The sequence below is a fragment of the Genypterus blacodes genome, unplaced genomic scaffold, assembly GCF_046128005.1.
Source record: "Genypterus blacodes isolate CSIRO-AG114 ecotype Tasmania unplaced genomic scaffold, CSIRO-AGI_Gbla_v1 ptg000258l_1, whole genome shotgun sequence".
NCBI lineage: Eukaryota > Metazoa > Chordata > Actinopteri > Ophidiiformes > Ophidiidae > Genypterus > Genypterus blacodes.
The window spans coordinates 1042988-1059640 of NW_027467051.1; the positions used below are offsets into that span (position 1 = coordinate 1042988).

General features: G+C 44.8%; 1 protein-coding gene across 1 annotated transcript in view; it reads right to left on the reverse strand.

The window, feature by feature from the left end:
- The window catches only part of khdrbs3 (KH domain containing, RNA binding, signal transduction associated 3), an 80950-nt gene that overhangs the window by 34503 nt on the left and 29794 nt on the right, over positions 1 to 16653 (reverse strand). Inside the window, exon 2 of the mRNA XM_076171568.1 lies at positions 7615 to 7733. Within this exon, the coding sequence (XP_076027683.1) occupies positions 7615 to 7733 (119 nt within the window). The remainder of the gene's footprint in view (positions 1 to 7614; positions 7734 to 16653) is intronic.

A 16653-nucleotide genomic window follows, 5' to 3' on the forward strand; every position in this document is an offset into this window, starting at 1 on the left:
GACACACACTATAGAACATGAGCTCACGGTGCTCAGGTTCCACGCTCCTCTAGTGTGTGTGTGTCTGTCAGCGTAGAGCCATCAGGCAGCGCTGCAGTCTCTCTGGATGAAGCGTGAGCGGCTTCCTGCCTGATTGATCAATCAGCTGCAGCCGTGGGAATTAGACACAGCTGCGTCCAATTGCTAACTAGACAGCAGCACCATATGCCACGCGGTCTGCTATCAAAACAGACACTCCAAAACAAACAGGGGGGTCGCAGAGTGGGACTGAAACCCTCCTGTCTCCCTCCCACCTCCTACCTGCTGCAGCCCCATCCCACCTACGCAACTCCCACCAAAGAACCTGAGACCAAAGGGGGGCTGGACTACAAAGCACCATTAAAGGCTTGTTGAAGCTCGAGTCGCACTCTGTCACAACATTTACAAATACACCGATTCTTGTCCGTAGCAGAATTTATAGGAGCTGAAATGTAAAGCTCTGCCTCTTGATCAATCACCTCACTTGGAAAATAGCATCACCGTACCTGCAGGATCACTTTGATGAATGAATGAGTGACTGAAGTCAGATCAAATCCAGCTTCATTTAAAGTGCATTTGACATGAATGTCTCAGCACACATTTACATAGAGTCAGACTGTACACACACACAGGCTTCTATGACTTGAATTATGTATCTTGTATAATGTATATATCTTCCACTCGTACTCTGTTGCCGTTGATGCTAGGGCGCATTAAGAAGGCAACAGAGTACGAGTGGAAGTGAGGCAGCTTTGTTACATCAAAAGGAAAAAAAAATCAATACAGCAGAACGTATAAGGTAAAACAAACAGAATAAACAAATAAAAAGTGAAAAAAACAACGGGTTAATCAATGAAGTGGCTAGAACAAAGCTATAAAGAAGCTAGAAACAAAGCTAGAGACAGAGCTGGGAGCTAGAAACAAAGCTACTAGGATGAAGAGAAACAAATGTGCAAACAATGAGGCTTTCAGCTAATTTTTCATCAGAGTCTCTGCGTATGAAGCGCTGTAGTATGAATCACTGTAGTATGAATCACTGTAGTATGAAGCGCTGTAGTATGAATCACTGTAGTATGAATCACTGTAGTATGAATCACTGTAGTATGAAGCGCTGTAGTATGAATCACTGTAGTATGAATCACTGTAGTATGAAGCGCTGTAGTATGAAGCGCTGTAGTATGAAGCGCTGTAGTATGAATCAGTGTAGTATGAAGCGCTGTAGTATGAATCACTGTAGTATGAATCACTGTAGTATGAAGCGCTGTAGTATGAATCACTGTAGTATGAAGCGCTGTAGTATGAATCACTGTAGTATGAAGCGCTGTAGTATGAATCACTGTAGTATGAAGCGCTGTAGTATGAATCACTGTAGTATGAATCACTGTAGTATGAAGCGCTGTAGTATGAATCGCTGTAGTATGAAGCGCTGTAGTATGAAGCGCTGTAGAATGAAGCACTGTAGTAAGAAGCGCTGTAGTAAGAAGCGCTGTAGTATGAAGCGCTGTAGTATGAAGCACTGTAGTATGAATCACTGTAGTATGAATCACTGTAGTATGAAGCGCTGTAGTATGAATCGCTGTAGTATGAAGCGCTGTAGTATGAAGCGCTGTAGAATGAAGCACTGTAGTAAGAAGCGCTGTAGTATGAAGCGCTGTAGTATGAAGCACTGTAGTATGAAGCGCTGTAGCTTTCACCTCTGGATGTTGCACAGATCGTTCTCTGAAAACATGTTTCCCATTTTGCCACATTGAAGTTGAACACTGAACTCCTCCACCTCTGGCGTGTGGCCGTCCATCAAAGGCTTACCGGCTCCGATTACTCCACAAGGTCACCTCCTCTTTGCCATCAAAACACAAATGTTATGCATTACTGTGTCAGGTAGCGTTGAGCCCAGACACGTATCAAAGTCACACAACTCTAAACACGGGCTGAACACATTCCAGCAGCAGGAGACGGTCAGGGAGACAAAAGGAGAGCGCCACTTCCTCCCCACAACCCCACCCCACCCGTGTTTGCCTTTAACAGTGAGTTATACAGCTGTCTCCCTCAACTATCTAGGTCATCAATTAGCTAGCAGGAGGTAGAAAAAAACACAGCAATTTCTGTTCTGCACCTCACCTAAATCTCTGTGCCTTTTGTTCAGAAACACAGAGCTTATTAGGAGACTCCTGACAATTCCTGGCACAGGGATCCGAGTGCCTCGCTTTAGTGATTCTCTCTAATGCAGCGCCCGTCTGTCCGGCCCGCTCGGGTGAAGCCCGGTCCTGTTGGTCCTCGGTTCATCATATAGGATGTGTTCAGACCTTGGCTCAGAGTGAACACCCTGACCTGCTGTGCTAATTCACAGGATGTGTTCTCAGGTGGGAATACACGGCCTCCTGCTGAGCTCCCACCTTGCGTTGATGAATATGTAAGGATGTAAGTGGACTTTGATGATAACTTGGGTCTATTTGTTCTTTTCCTTAACTCACCTGAACCTCAGCAGTATCCACTCAGATCTGCATGCGTAGCTGAGTCTGAGTGGAAGTGTGAATGTTAATGTTATCTAAATTAATCTGAAGGCTTCACAGCTCAGCAGAAAAAAAAAGAGAAGTTGCGCGCCGTCATTAATTTTTCAAGTTGACAAAGAATCATGAAAGGAGACAGGACGAGGCGGGGCGAGCGGCGGGGGCGAGCGGGGACGTTTAAAGCGAGCGGGGTTTAACCCGTGTGAGGCGCATCCATCATCTCCACCTGAACGCAGGCTTGATCACTGAGCCGCGCCGCCTTTTGAACAATGATTTGCAGAGCCGGATCACACGGCCGACGTCTCTGCCTGTTACTCTGACGGGCCGTGTGTGTGTCCATGTGTTACCACGGTAACGGATCAGGTTGATTTCCATCAATACATCAATGCATAAAGGACAATTAATATGACGTCATCAGGAGAGGAGTCATGACGCAACATAAAATCTATATAATGTTCTTGTTCAGTTTGAAAATTATGATTTGTTGACTTTGTTGGACAGTTTGACGTAGAGAGAGACTGAAGATCGGACTGAATAAAGACCTGAGGGATCCAGCCTGATAAAGCTGCTGCTTGTGTGTGTGTGTGTGTGTGTGTGTGTGTGTGTGTGTGTGTGTGTGTGTGTGTGTGTGTGTGTGTGTGTGTGTGTGTGTGTGTGTGTGTGTGTGTGTGTGTGTGTGTGTGCGCGCGCGTGCGTGCGTGTGTGTGCGTGTGTATTATTGTGTGTGTGGCAAATTTCACCTACTGATGAGTATAATGTGCAATAATAATATAAATACAAATATCTCAAAATGTGTATCTTCCTGGTGGAGGCTTGCTCAGGCTTGGTGGAGGTATGCACTCTGTATTAGTTTGCTTGTGGTCCTCAGCTGGTGGACCCCAAATAAGCGATGCATCGTGTCCTCCTCACACACTCCAATCCTGTTAGTTCCATCCATGCATGTGTGTGTGTATATACACGTGTGTGTGTGTGTGTGTGTGTGTGTGTGTGTGTGTGTGTGTCTTATTCCCATTTCTCAGCGCGTTACACAGAGAATGTGCCTGTAAACATGACTGAGTGATTTCCCCACAGTACTGTGACAATGTTTAAGTCTGGAGGGGAGCTTAAGGGATAAGAGGGGCTTTGTTCCCGCCTGAGCACAATACTATACTGCTGCTCATTATCTATAACGCTACAGACTAAACATTTATGCAGCCAACACAGGAGCAAGAACAGGATATTATATTACTGCTCAGCTAAGGCTTCATTATTTCCTTAAATGCTAATGATGTGTAATGAGTGTTTAAGGAAAGAACATACAATGAAAACTAAATGAATGAAGGTAAACATGGAGGATAATATGATCGGGTTCAATCATGTCAAAGGATTAGTTTGGTGCTTTTTTAAATCCATGCACGTTTAAAGACGGATCACACATATTAGCTTTCTGTTTCTGAGAGGAAATGAAGAAGCTCAACCACAACGTGTGTACAGCTATACTAACGCTAACAATCAGGTCTGTGTGTGTGTGTGTGTGTGTGTGTGTGTGTGTGTGTGTGTGTGTGTGTGTGTGTGTGTGTGTGTGTGTGTGTGTGCGTGTGTGTGTCCTGCTCTGGGCTTTGATGAGGCTTGGTTATCATGGGGGGGTGGTTGTTCTGCTCCTGTACCGGCTCGTGGCGTCACACTGGGGGAGGATTGAGCTGTACCAGAAAAAGCAGCGTTTGAACGGTCGCTTCTCCTGTTTGGCAGCTGAGGATGATGATAAGGAAGACAGCAGAGAGACGAGCAGAGAGGAAGGATGTATGATTAATCACACTTAACCCGAGGGGGAGCACATCTGAGATCTTTTCATCATTTGCTGAATGCGAGCCTGGCAAAAGGTGCGGCGGCGGCGGCAGGCAGAGTGCCGGGCGCAGAATGATTGTGCTGAGGACAGCAGGACAGGAAGGACAGCCTCAGGATGAATCGCTTCTGTGAGCTCAGACAAAAGCCAAAGCCTGAACTGGAAATAAACCAGTGGGACTCCTCGCTCCTCACAAACGGCCTGTGGTGCCTCCTGCCAAAAGATGCTCTCTGAGGTCCAGATAGAGCACAGATAGAGCACAGATAGAGCAGAGATACTGAGCCCTGTGCAGAGAGGAGAGCTCTGTCTGGAGCTCTGAGCAGGGCTGACTCTGACTAGTAATCTTGGACTGTTTGTGTTTAGATTAAAGTGATAAGAGGAGCGTTGGTGTAAACAGATTCAAAGGAAGCTGAGATCTGCAGAGGAAACACACACAGCATGACATCATCATCATCGTCATCATCAGTCCTCACATTATTTCAGAAAGTGTTAAAAGCTTTGGTCCAAAGAATGAATCAGCGTCTGGTGCTGTAGAGTGAGTTTCCCTCAGAGCCTCATGAGTGTGGAACCTTCTGCTGGCGTCCTTGTCCTCTGTGTTGTGATAGAGAGCTGTCTGCACACACACGGGTCTCACCTCTCTGTGCGTGCTTCTAAATGACTATTTGTAAAATGGCCGTGCCACTTCAATGCCAAAAGCCAAAAGGTGACGCCTGCAGTTCAGGAGAAAAGCCATTCCAGTCCCAGCGATCACTCTTAGCACTGCTACCTGTCAGATAGAACAAATTGAATTTGTCTTCCTTCGGTGGCTTGTTGGAGCTCTAAACAGCGGATTAGTGGCTCCACTTATCAAACCTGTCAAAGCAAATCTGTTTAGCTGTGAACCTATGAGACACTGATCGGCCTCCAGATGACACTGCGCACACACACACACACACACACACACACACACACACACACACACACACACACACACACACACACACACACACACACACACACACACACACACACACACACACACACACACACACACACACACACACACACACACACACACACACACACACACACACACACACACACACACACACAGGTTGATGTCTCTCTTCAGCCTCTGGAGTCAAAAATCTGTTTTGTTATTTTCCTGCATTGTGTTTGTTTTTCATTTTTGGCCCACATGATTGCACTCGCAGAAAAACAGTTTTCTACACAGTAAGACCAATTGTGGTTTGTGAAAATGGTCTTTCTGAAGAGCCTGCAAACGCGAAACAACAACACCAGAGCAGAGACGGGTTAGAGACTGATCTGTAGGAATCAATCGAAAACTATTTAGGAACAAATTCAATGAACTGATTGTAGTTCACAGTTTCCTATGTGATTCTAGACAATACAAGGAACAAGTGCAGACAATAATCCTCAATAATTTCACCAAAAACAGGAAGTTCCACCAACAGATGTCTGCTTCTTGTTCATCTGAAGCTCTGTCATTATCAGACTGTTGTAATGGATTGTATTGGCTTTGTGCAGGTGTGTATAAACGTATAAACTCATTTACTTAGTGGTCCTACACAAGAGCAGCTCAGTCTGAGAGCTTCTCAGAGCTGAAGAGGCTCCTGTGATCCTTCAAAGCCTCACAATGCTACATTAAACAGGATGTGTGGATTAATGAAAAGCCTTCAGGTTAAATTGACACGAGTGAATTTGCTGAGCAGATCTCATTACTGCCGTATCAGATGAGCATGTTGGGTAAAGCTCCTTCTGCTGTTTGCCATTTTCTCTTCTTCAAGCTTCAGGTTTCCACACTCTCTCCCCCTGAGGAGCCAAGGTGAAACCCTGAGCGATGTCGCCTGTCTAAGAGCTGCTCCTCTCGCTTTTACACCAGCCTCCCCGTCACGCTCCCAGCGGGACGCCGTGTCACGCACCGAACATGGGGACGCAATAAACTGCGTCACTGAAGGCTCTACCTGTCTGAAGGCTCCACCTGTCTGAAGACTCCACCTGTCTGAAGGATGAAGGCTCTAACTGTGTGAAGGCTCTACCTGTGTGAAGGCTCTACCTGTCTGAAGGCTCCACCTGTCTGAAGGCTCCACCTGTCTGAAGGCTCCACCTGTCTGAAGGCTCCACCTGTCTGAAGGCTCCACCTGTCTGAAGGCTCCTCAGGTCTGAAGGCTCCTCCGGTCTGGAGGCTCCTCCGGTCTGGAGGCTCCTCTACATCTACCACTACTTAAGTTCTCTGATAACTACAATACTCGGTCACTTTAGAGGTCTACTTGGATCCAGGGTACCTAAGCTCAGTTTTAGTGGAGCCAAGTCCAGATTACTCTCTATTAAATCAACCTGGGTCAGATCCAGCAGTACTGCCTGAGGTCCCTGATCAGCTGGGATCATGTGATGCATCATAATCACCACCACGCTGATTTGTGCATTTTAGGTTCAGTCTATTTGATTGGTTTTTCAGTAGGGTCTCTATGGGTCTGTTGCATTGTGGGGCGACTCTAGAAGGTTAAGAGAGAAGAGAATAAACATTTGAATTATAAAATATCTCACTTCTAATGGAGGATTTTTCTGCTGTGGGCTTTATCGTCTGCTCTCTGTAAGCTTGTGTGTGTGTGTGTAGGAAGGTAAACCAACATGTGGATCAGTGGAAGATAAGGGCTCTCATGCTTGACTGCAGAGCTCAGAGTGGATCTACCTGAATAACATCAGGAACACACACACACACAACGCACAGGAAAGAGAGCAATGAAATCCAGACTGAGAGATTTCCTTTGAATCACATTTTCATTAATATTCATTGATAATTTAATATAATAAGACATCAAAGTGCCTTTGACCAAGGTCGGCGTCACAGGGAGGTGTGTGTGTGTGTGTGTGTGTGTGTGTGTGTGTGTGTGTGTGTGTGTGTGTGTGTGTGTGTGTGTGTGTGTGTGTGCGGGGGGGAGAGAATTACACATATAGCAGCTTTAAACAATTCTATAGAAGTCCCTGATACAGTTGTAGCTCAGATCTGTCACAGACTCAGAGCCTCATCTGGAAATGTAAAGCATGACAGGAAGCTGCTGTAAGGAAACCTACAAATACACAATCAGACTTCTGTCATCTATTAGGACCAACATCTGAGGGTCTGAGTGAGCAGAGGGGGGATCAAAGGGGGGATCAAGTCCTTTAGCAAGTCACAAGAAAGTCTCCAGTCTTTGTGGTTCTCCTGACTCGATGTGTGTGTGATGGACAGAGAGATGAGAGGAGCTTTGATAGGACAGCACTTACTTTAGGAAACTGCTTGACTGGTATTAAAATCTTCTGTCCCAGCTTCATGTTCTTGTTGATGACGACGTCGATGAACTTCTCTTCATCCTTCCCCTCGTCTTTCTGAAGCTTATCGATCTCTGCAAACAGACGGAGAAAATGAGTTAGTGGTTGCATGCGGGTTCTTTGAAAATGGGTTTGAAACTCTTCGACCTGCATTGGAACCTCAGTTTGTGCAAACCAAATGCCAAACTAACAGATGACATCACCGGTGTTTACATTAGATATAAGGGTTTTTTGTTTACTAAATAGGAGTCTGGGGATAGAAGGTATAGATGTAAAAGATATTTTTACTTTCTAAATGTACAAGAATGAATGGTGAAATTGAAGGACTTTAAGGGAAATAAAGAGTTAAGGGTTAAACACATTTCACATTTTACAGGTCCAAACCCATCTGTCCTTAGTAATCTACTATACCAAAGTGTTTGCTGCATCATTTGTCTCGTCTAGCGTCTGAGACTCGCTCAGCGTGATATTTGCACTTTGACCAATGGCCCCAGTTTATCTGAACACAGTTGTGCCGGAGCACTTTCCCGGTGCCGCTTGTGAGAAATGATGCGAGGTGACACAGGAGCCTAAACCTGCAGGCTGCTGGACAGATTGGCTGTCACACTCCCGCTCCTGGAAGAGCTGGACTTTGATGTATTTGGAGATGTAACCTTGAACGCTTAATCAGATGGATAACATCTGTGTTTCAGTGGCTGGGAAAGGGTTTGGCAGAGGGCAGCGGGGAGGTGCAGCCAGGTCCACGATAAAGACTTCAGGCTGAACCCAGCAGGGGAGAGGGCCAGGCGGAGGTGAGCTCCATCACAGATTTATGTCTTATAAAGGAAAATGATTCTAAATGGAAAATATAGACGGAAATGGAGCAATTGCCATAAAGTAGATCAGACTTTGGAAGCTTCAGTGGAGAAAGTGTTCCATCTGGATTCGACACCACGGATATGAACACACACATTTCCTCCTGTGCAGCAGAAATGCTAAGAAACAACTTCAATAACAAAAGGAGTTGATTGCTTTATTTGCCATCACAGGCCTTCATGATCTGGACCACAGAGCCTGATTTCAGTCCAGTCCATGACTTCTTTGGAGGTAAAAATGAAGCGATCTTGATGACAGAGATAGGTTTTGAAGATTTAAGAATACAATGTGACGATGATTACACCGAGGCGAGATAAAGTCAGAGAGACGTGATGAAGAGACGTGATGAAGTCAAACAGCTCGGTGTGTTCAAACAGCAGACAGACAGATGAGCTACAAACACGGCAGATCTGAACCGTGAGCCGAGCGGATATCAGCGCCGCAAACTAAACGCTTTCTCACCACAGATCTGCCGCTTTACATTTGCAGAACATAATTAAAAGCTGTGATGTTAGCTGTCAAGATAGGAGAAAAGCACAAGCGAGATGGAGATACCTTCAAGTTCAACCCCCAACAGTAACACCAAGGTATCACCATCTATCCTTAACAGATAATTGATTCTTGTAGATGATCCTGCTACTGTCTTTAACTCAACTCAATCCAACAATCAGCTTCACCACCTTCTCAAATCAATCTCTCACCTTAGCACCAGAACACGAGCGGTGTGAACTAACTCATCTCACAAACCTTTCAGAGACGATGTTTGCATCACAGTTTCTGGGGGCAAAGAAGTGAAGAAGCAGCAAAGTGCAGTGAGCCGCTCGCACCTCACCGTGTGTTCAAAGAGAAGCGTCATCAAACATCACCCACACCATCAGGCTGTTCTTCACGTCTACCAGACTTCCTGCGGCGCTTGCAAACAAAGCGAGAACGCAACAAACGCAAACCTTCCCAATCCAAACATCAGAAAGTACAAAGAGTTTCTTTAGTAACGCTTGCTGTTCTTTTCATGACGTTACGTAAAGAATCAAAGAGTTTTATACACTGCTGGAGGTGTTTTACTCAGTGTGCATAGCAGTGCTGCGGCGTATAACTGGACCAATGTGTTTTCTTAGGGCAATAAGGCTTCAAAGTCAAACCTTCATTGAAAATCTACGTAATGTGGTGTGTGTGTGTGTGTGTGTGTGTGTACAGCAGAGCGTGCAGGTGTGTTTTTACATTACATTACATTACGGTCATTTTGGCAGACGCTTTTATCCAAAGCGACTTACATTGCCTTTACATACCACCCTTCGCAGAGAGGGGAGCAATCGACGGTTCTGTGCCTTGCTCAGGGGCACCTCGGCAGGGGCTCGAACCGACCAGTCTTCGGTTCCCAAGCGGAAGCTCTACCCACTAGGCTACTGCCTCCCTGCTTGTTGTTTGGCCCATAGGGGGCAGCAGCGCAGCATCGCCGTCGCACATTTTAAACAATTTGATACCACAACTTTTAATTATCAGCAGTGGTGTGGATTTCAAGCAGATCTGCAGCCAGATGGAGAGGGAAAAAAACACTTCAACGTGCGTTTAACACCGCTGAAGCCTGTCGCCGTGGAAATGTTGATTTCTCTCAGTTCAGAGTAGCACTTCACTTCTTTTAATTTCCGTTTGTTTGAAGACAGACGAGTGTTTAGGTTTAAGGTTACTGCTTTAATTAAGAGAGACTCCACAGAGACACTCAGCCTGGTTTCCTCCACTCGGGGAAAACTCTACACAACTTCTGTACACACTGAAATTAGATTTACAACCTATAACACACCACAACGGAGCCCTAATCCAAGCTGTCACTTCAAAGCTCTGTGATTTAGGCCTTTCCATCTAAAAGTCATAAACTAGGTAGATTTTGCAGGATTATGCATGACATCATAGAAGGAGAGCCTGAGGGAGGTATGAGCTCATGCACAGGGTCGTCTCTCCTCTTTGGATAAACAACGCGCGCACACACACACACACACACACACACACACACACACACACACACACACACACACACACACACACACACACACACACACACACACACACACACACACACACACACACACACACACACACACACACACACACACACACACACACACTCTGTCCTCTTGTAATCTCTAACATTGTCTCATACCTGGATGCTCAGCGTGATGCCAGATCTTTTCTCAGGTAAATACATTCAGTCAAACCCCTGTGTGAGATGTTGTCACACTTTACAGTAACATGTCAGTAATGGGACTCAGACTTTCTAATTACAGTTTGACACACTTACAGAGTGTGACAGCGGCCACGATGATGATGATGATGATGATGATGATGATGATGATGATGAAGGCTTTATGACTGAGCTGCACTTGTTCCTCCTGACTCTGTTTACTATGATTGATTCATTATCTTCATGAATGACTCTGATCTGGTTGTGTATCTTTGTATCTCTGGATGTTTCTTAGACATGGTCTCATCATGATGACTGATCTGATGTGATGTGTGTGTTTATGAGTGTTCCTGCTCGGGGCAAACACAGATCACCTGCATACTAAAGCGCAGCACTCGGTGTGTAAATAATTAAATTGAAGTGAAGATTGGATGACAGCTAATGTCTCCTGTGCTTCAGTAAATGCTTTGAGGCAATAAAAGCATATCTAGTGTCTGAACAGACCAATGCTGCTTTACTGGCAGCCTTCATCCTATAAGCAGCGGCAGGCACACACACACACACACACACACACACACACACACACACACACACACACACACACACACACACACACACACACACACACACACACACACACACACACACACACACACACACACACACACACACACACACACACACACACACACACACACACACACTATATTCTCCTTCTGCAATTCCAGGTTGAAACCAATGGACATAAACAGGAACATGACGTCGTTATTCTTATTTCCTAGTTTCCAGTCAACAGACTTGGTTGGTCTAAAGCTAGAGAGCAGAAAGGTCACACAGGAAGTTAAGATGGAACCACTACACACTGAAATAAAGCTGATAAACACACAACAACACAACAGACTCTTTGATTCAGTCCCTTTTGTTTGGAGGTGACGAGCCTCTTGAATCTTTTTGTAGACCTGAGTTTCTATTGGACTCAGCTTCATAGTAAACATGGGGTTAAGGTTAGCCTAATGCCATTGAAGGTCCAGAGAAACTGTTCAACTGCACAAACCAGAACCACTGCAATGATGTCACCATGTTGAATAAGCGTCTGAACAGCTTTACTTTCATCCTTTCTTTAGTTACTGAGTGGCTCAACTGAAGGGTTTCGATTGCATCCTTCACTCTGCTGTTCACAGGAGACACAAGAGCGTGAGTGTGTATTTATATCAAACAACACATGAAAGCTGATGAAAAGAACAAACTCTAAATGCGTTCAGACTCCAGTTAGGAGTTGAAGCAGCATCTGTGTGTCTAAACACTCAAACTTGAGCGTGATGAACATTGTGATGACCCAGTTTGGATCTAATGAGAGAAGAAGCTGCTGTGAAGCCTCTGCAGCACGGTGAGTGTGTGTCGGGGCGTTGTGTCAGAAACAGCTTGGCCCACACACTCTTCACGTGTGCTCAAGGTGCGACCGCACAGATTCAGCGTGAATCATTATGTGGATGCTGTGACCCTGGAAGGAAGGAGAGAAATGCGAACGCTCCACAAAAAAGAGAGAAACCTCAACTCCTGTTCTGAAATCTCAATTTCACTCTGACTCCTGCTTCGCCTCTTCAAGGTCAGGCTGGCAGCAGGAATTCGTCTCGCCCCCTAATCTGGAGATTACATTGTCGGCGGCGGGGCGAGGCCCTCCCTCCCTTGCTCGCTCCCTCCCTCCCTCCCTGCCTCCCCCCCTCTGCCTCTCTCCCTCCAACCCTGCCAGTCTGGCTCTCTACTGAGAGGTAACGAGCCAAGACCCGCTTACAGTGTAGAGATAATGTCCACGGATTAAGACAGAGAGCCCCTCGAGTGGTGCCTCTTTCATTCCAGCATGCGGCCTGTGAAGCGTCATAAATACATCCAGCTGGTGAGGGACTCCATTCTCTGGATCTCTGTTTTCCTGGAGCGTGGGGAGCAAGCGAGGGGCAGCAGATGATCTTAAGCCTCAAACTCAGCACTAATGGCTAGAACCAGACAAGAAAGCAGACAAGACAGAAGATTCTCTCTGTCAAAACGCTGGTATCTGTGGGGATCCTTGTCACTATAATGCTGACTGGAACATTCCGTCGTCTGTAAGAACATTAAAGTTTACAGAACCCCACAAGGTCGGCTGAGGTCGCCCAGAGTGCACGTTCAAGGATTTAAGGGCTTAAAAGTTTAGACTACCAAGTTGCGGTTGACTTTAAGAAGCCACATTAACACAGAGACCCAGACTGTGACATGATGTCATGCATACATCCTTGCCGTGTGCATCTGTAGGTGTTATCATCTTGGCAGCTCATGGTTTAGACGTTTGCGTGCCAGGAAATGATGAAGTTCTCTCTCTGATGCATTAAACAGGGAGGAGTTGAACATATTTCAGGAAAGTTATATCAGGACTAAGAAGGTCACGCACCAGATTGCATGCCTCTGCCAAGGCCAAAAATGACAAAAATACACTTTCTCAAAATGTTAACAAGTCATTAAGAAACTTTTAAGAATCATCAGATGTACCTGCCAAATACTGAGCACAGCAGCTCTGACATCTGACTTATAAACTGTGAATGTTTAAAAGATGAGTCAAAGAATAACAAGGAAGACCGTCTACAGAGATATACAGAGAGAACTACAGGTAGGAAAACCAAAGACCAAATGTAACTGTATAACCATCATACAGTCTCCTGGAGACCAGAAACACGTGAGACCAGAAACACGTGAGACCAGACACATGTAGTAAACATGTAACCAGGGTTTCTATCATTGAAATCAATCAAACTTTGTGTTCCTAGATGTGCACAGAAGAAAATGTGTTGTGTCTCATAGCAACCATCACTGGCAGGTTTCCTAAGATGATATAAGAGTCAATCTCTATGACGTAAGTAAGATCCTGTCCACTTCCATCTGGACTTATCTAAATATCCTCATCATTACACATTCAATGACCTTTTCATAACTTAAGGGATAATTGACTTAGAAAATAATGACAACAGCAAGAACACAAAAAAACCAGAGGGAGGAGAGGAAGAGTCAGATTAGAGACTTCAGGAAAAATCCTTTTGCTTCCTAGAAGGCTTTTTACCAACATAAAGGTTTTTTTTTTTAAAGAATTCTCTGCCGAATATGACAACAGCAAAAACCGGACAACATGTCAAGTCAGTTTATTCTGTCACCGTGCTGCAGTCTATTAGCATTTATATGTGCAGAGTGTAGCTGACGGAGGTGTGAAGACCCAACTGTCCCTCAGACCCAACTGTCCCTCAGACCCAACTAGCCCTCAGACCCAACTGTCCCTCAGACCCAACTATCCCTCAGACCCAACTGTCCCTCAGATCCCTGTCCCTCAGACCCAACTGTCCCTCAGATCCCTGTCCCTCAGATCCCTGTCCCTCAGATCCCTGTCCCTCAGACGCCTGTCCCTCAGACGCCTGTCCCTCAGACGCCTGTCCCTCAGACATTATATTACCCTATTACATCATATTGTAATATATAATATGAGTACTGATCAACTATTACAGCTCATGTTTACACAGAATATAGGCCAATAAATTCATATTCAGTCCTGATTAAAGCTGTGGTTGAGCCATCACACTTGTATACTAGTAACCTGTCTATAGATGCAGATTATAATAACACAGTAAGCGACTTGCTGACGATGCTGTTTGTAGTTCAAAATAAAATGTCTATGTTCTTGAAGAATCTCTCCAATGCCGACTATGAAATTAGCCTTTTCCCCCTCCAGCTTGTTATATGGGTTAATATTATTCCCCCATACATAATGCAAAATATTTCTCATCATCAGATATTCTACTTTCACACAATAGTTGAAGAAAACAGCAAAGTGTTCCAAAGTTTCCTCAAACCAGCAGGGAACCTCCAAATGAAAGGAGCAAGGCGTCTTCATATTCTGGGTTTGTAGAGCGTTCAAATGAGGTAATGAAGAAGAACACACACACCAGCTATCACTTCTCAACAAAGATGTTTCCATGAAACACACACGCTTCAGTTTTTAAGCTGAATTTTGTTAACTTTCTAGAATTCAATGCATGAAACTGGAGGAGGAAGTCACAACAATAACCAGCTTCAGGTCCATCAGCTTCCACTTGCAGCGGTGGAAAGACAACCTGTCCACCAGGGGGCACTGTGGAGATTTGACCAGCATGAACAGCTTTGATAATCTACATTGACACACATTAGAGTCCAATGTGTTTCCCAGCACATCCCATAAATGTAACGTATATAAGTAAATGCAGTATTATCCTATCCTTGATTCATGCATTAACTTACTGGAAACAAAGAGGGAGAGACATTAAAGAATCATGACAACAAACTAAATCTGTCCCATGATCTAATCTCATCCATAATCCCTCTGTTAATGAGCTGTGTTACACATACACACATACTTACTACTACTATATATTAGTATATATACTGTATATACATATATACTGTTTATATATATTCTGTATATATGTGAGCAAAGGAGGCCAAGAAGATCAGTCTGTACCGTAGGGACCCTGATGAACCAGGACTGCTTTCACTGGTGTAAAAGCTAAATGGACAAATCAGATCAATGCCTGCCTGTGTGTGTGAGAGTGTGAGTGTGAGAGAGAGAGAGAGAGAGACAGAGAGATTCACAGCAGAGAGGTTGCCACAAATCCACTAAAACACACAAGAGATCCGCCAAAAATTAGCCAATTAAATAAATAGATCAATCAACTGAGTGGGATTTGATTTCAGTCTAAAAAAATCCTGCAGATTTCAGTCTACTATGATCTTCCCTTTGTGCAAGATGGTGCATGTGTGTTACCATCATACTGTATCTGAGTTCAAGTCCGCACACACATCAGCTGAGTCCAGTCAAAGCTCTAAACCCTCTGTGTTTCACTCCACACCACAAATTAAATCAGGAGGTCAAGAGTGGACGAGGAGCATCGAGCCTCAGACCACAGGGTTTAACAATAATGAGGTTTTGATGATCCATACTATTACCCATCTACCCATCCACTCTCTATAGCCACTGGTGAGGGTTGAGGGGGTGGAGCCTATTCCATGCAGACTCAAAGCCCACAGCTTCCTGTCCAACACCCTTGCCACCTCTCCTGACTAAAAGAATTCATTTCATAAGCGTCTTTAAAAAGCATTTAGCCTGCTGTGATGAATTGAAACACTAAAGCATTCTGCAATCCAGAAGGCCTTTAAATGAAAAATGCATTTACAGAGGATAATTGAGACAAAGTGAATCAACAACATGAAGAAAGAGAATCAATGGCTGCAGGTTTGACAGACGCTTCTATGTAGCTGTGATATCTGATACATAACAAAAGGCCTGGATCGCCCCGGAACATCGCTCTAACCCCCTGAAAGAGCCAATTAACTATTCCTGTGCTGGGCTGAGATGAATCACTATCTTTGTTTAGTGATCCACAGTAAGTGAAGCCTGTAATGCTTCCTCTTCATTAAGCTATCTGCAGACTACAACCAGCCACAAAACACCCGGCCCCCACAGTAAATGAATGAATCGGAGAAAAGAGAAAAGCCCGGCGTGGCAAAAGATAAATCATTTGAAACAAGTATTAATTAACAATAAATCATCTGTCTGATCACACCCCAACCTCCCCCCCCCCCCTTTATCTGGACCTCTACAAGAAAAGACCACAGCGAGACCATTTTATCCTACAATTAACATAAGCTGATGTTTATCGGTTCCTCATCCCTTTGCCTAATGAAGTTTTCCATAAAACTGTCATTAGGCCGGGAGGGAGGAGAGGGAGGGGGAGGGGAGGGGGGAGAGGGAGGGGGAGAGCAGAGGATTTGAGGATGAAAATGAAAAGTGTGCAGCTGAATGTACATCATTATCAGGCTCACATCTCAGGCCGCATTATCAAAATACACTGAATCATCATAACTCATAATGACTGGACCTGCACCTTCCTTTCTTTCATTCCAGATTACTCAGA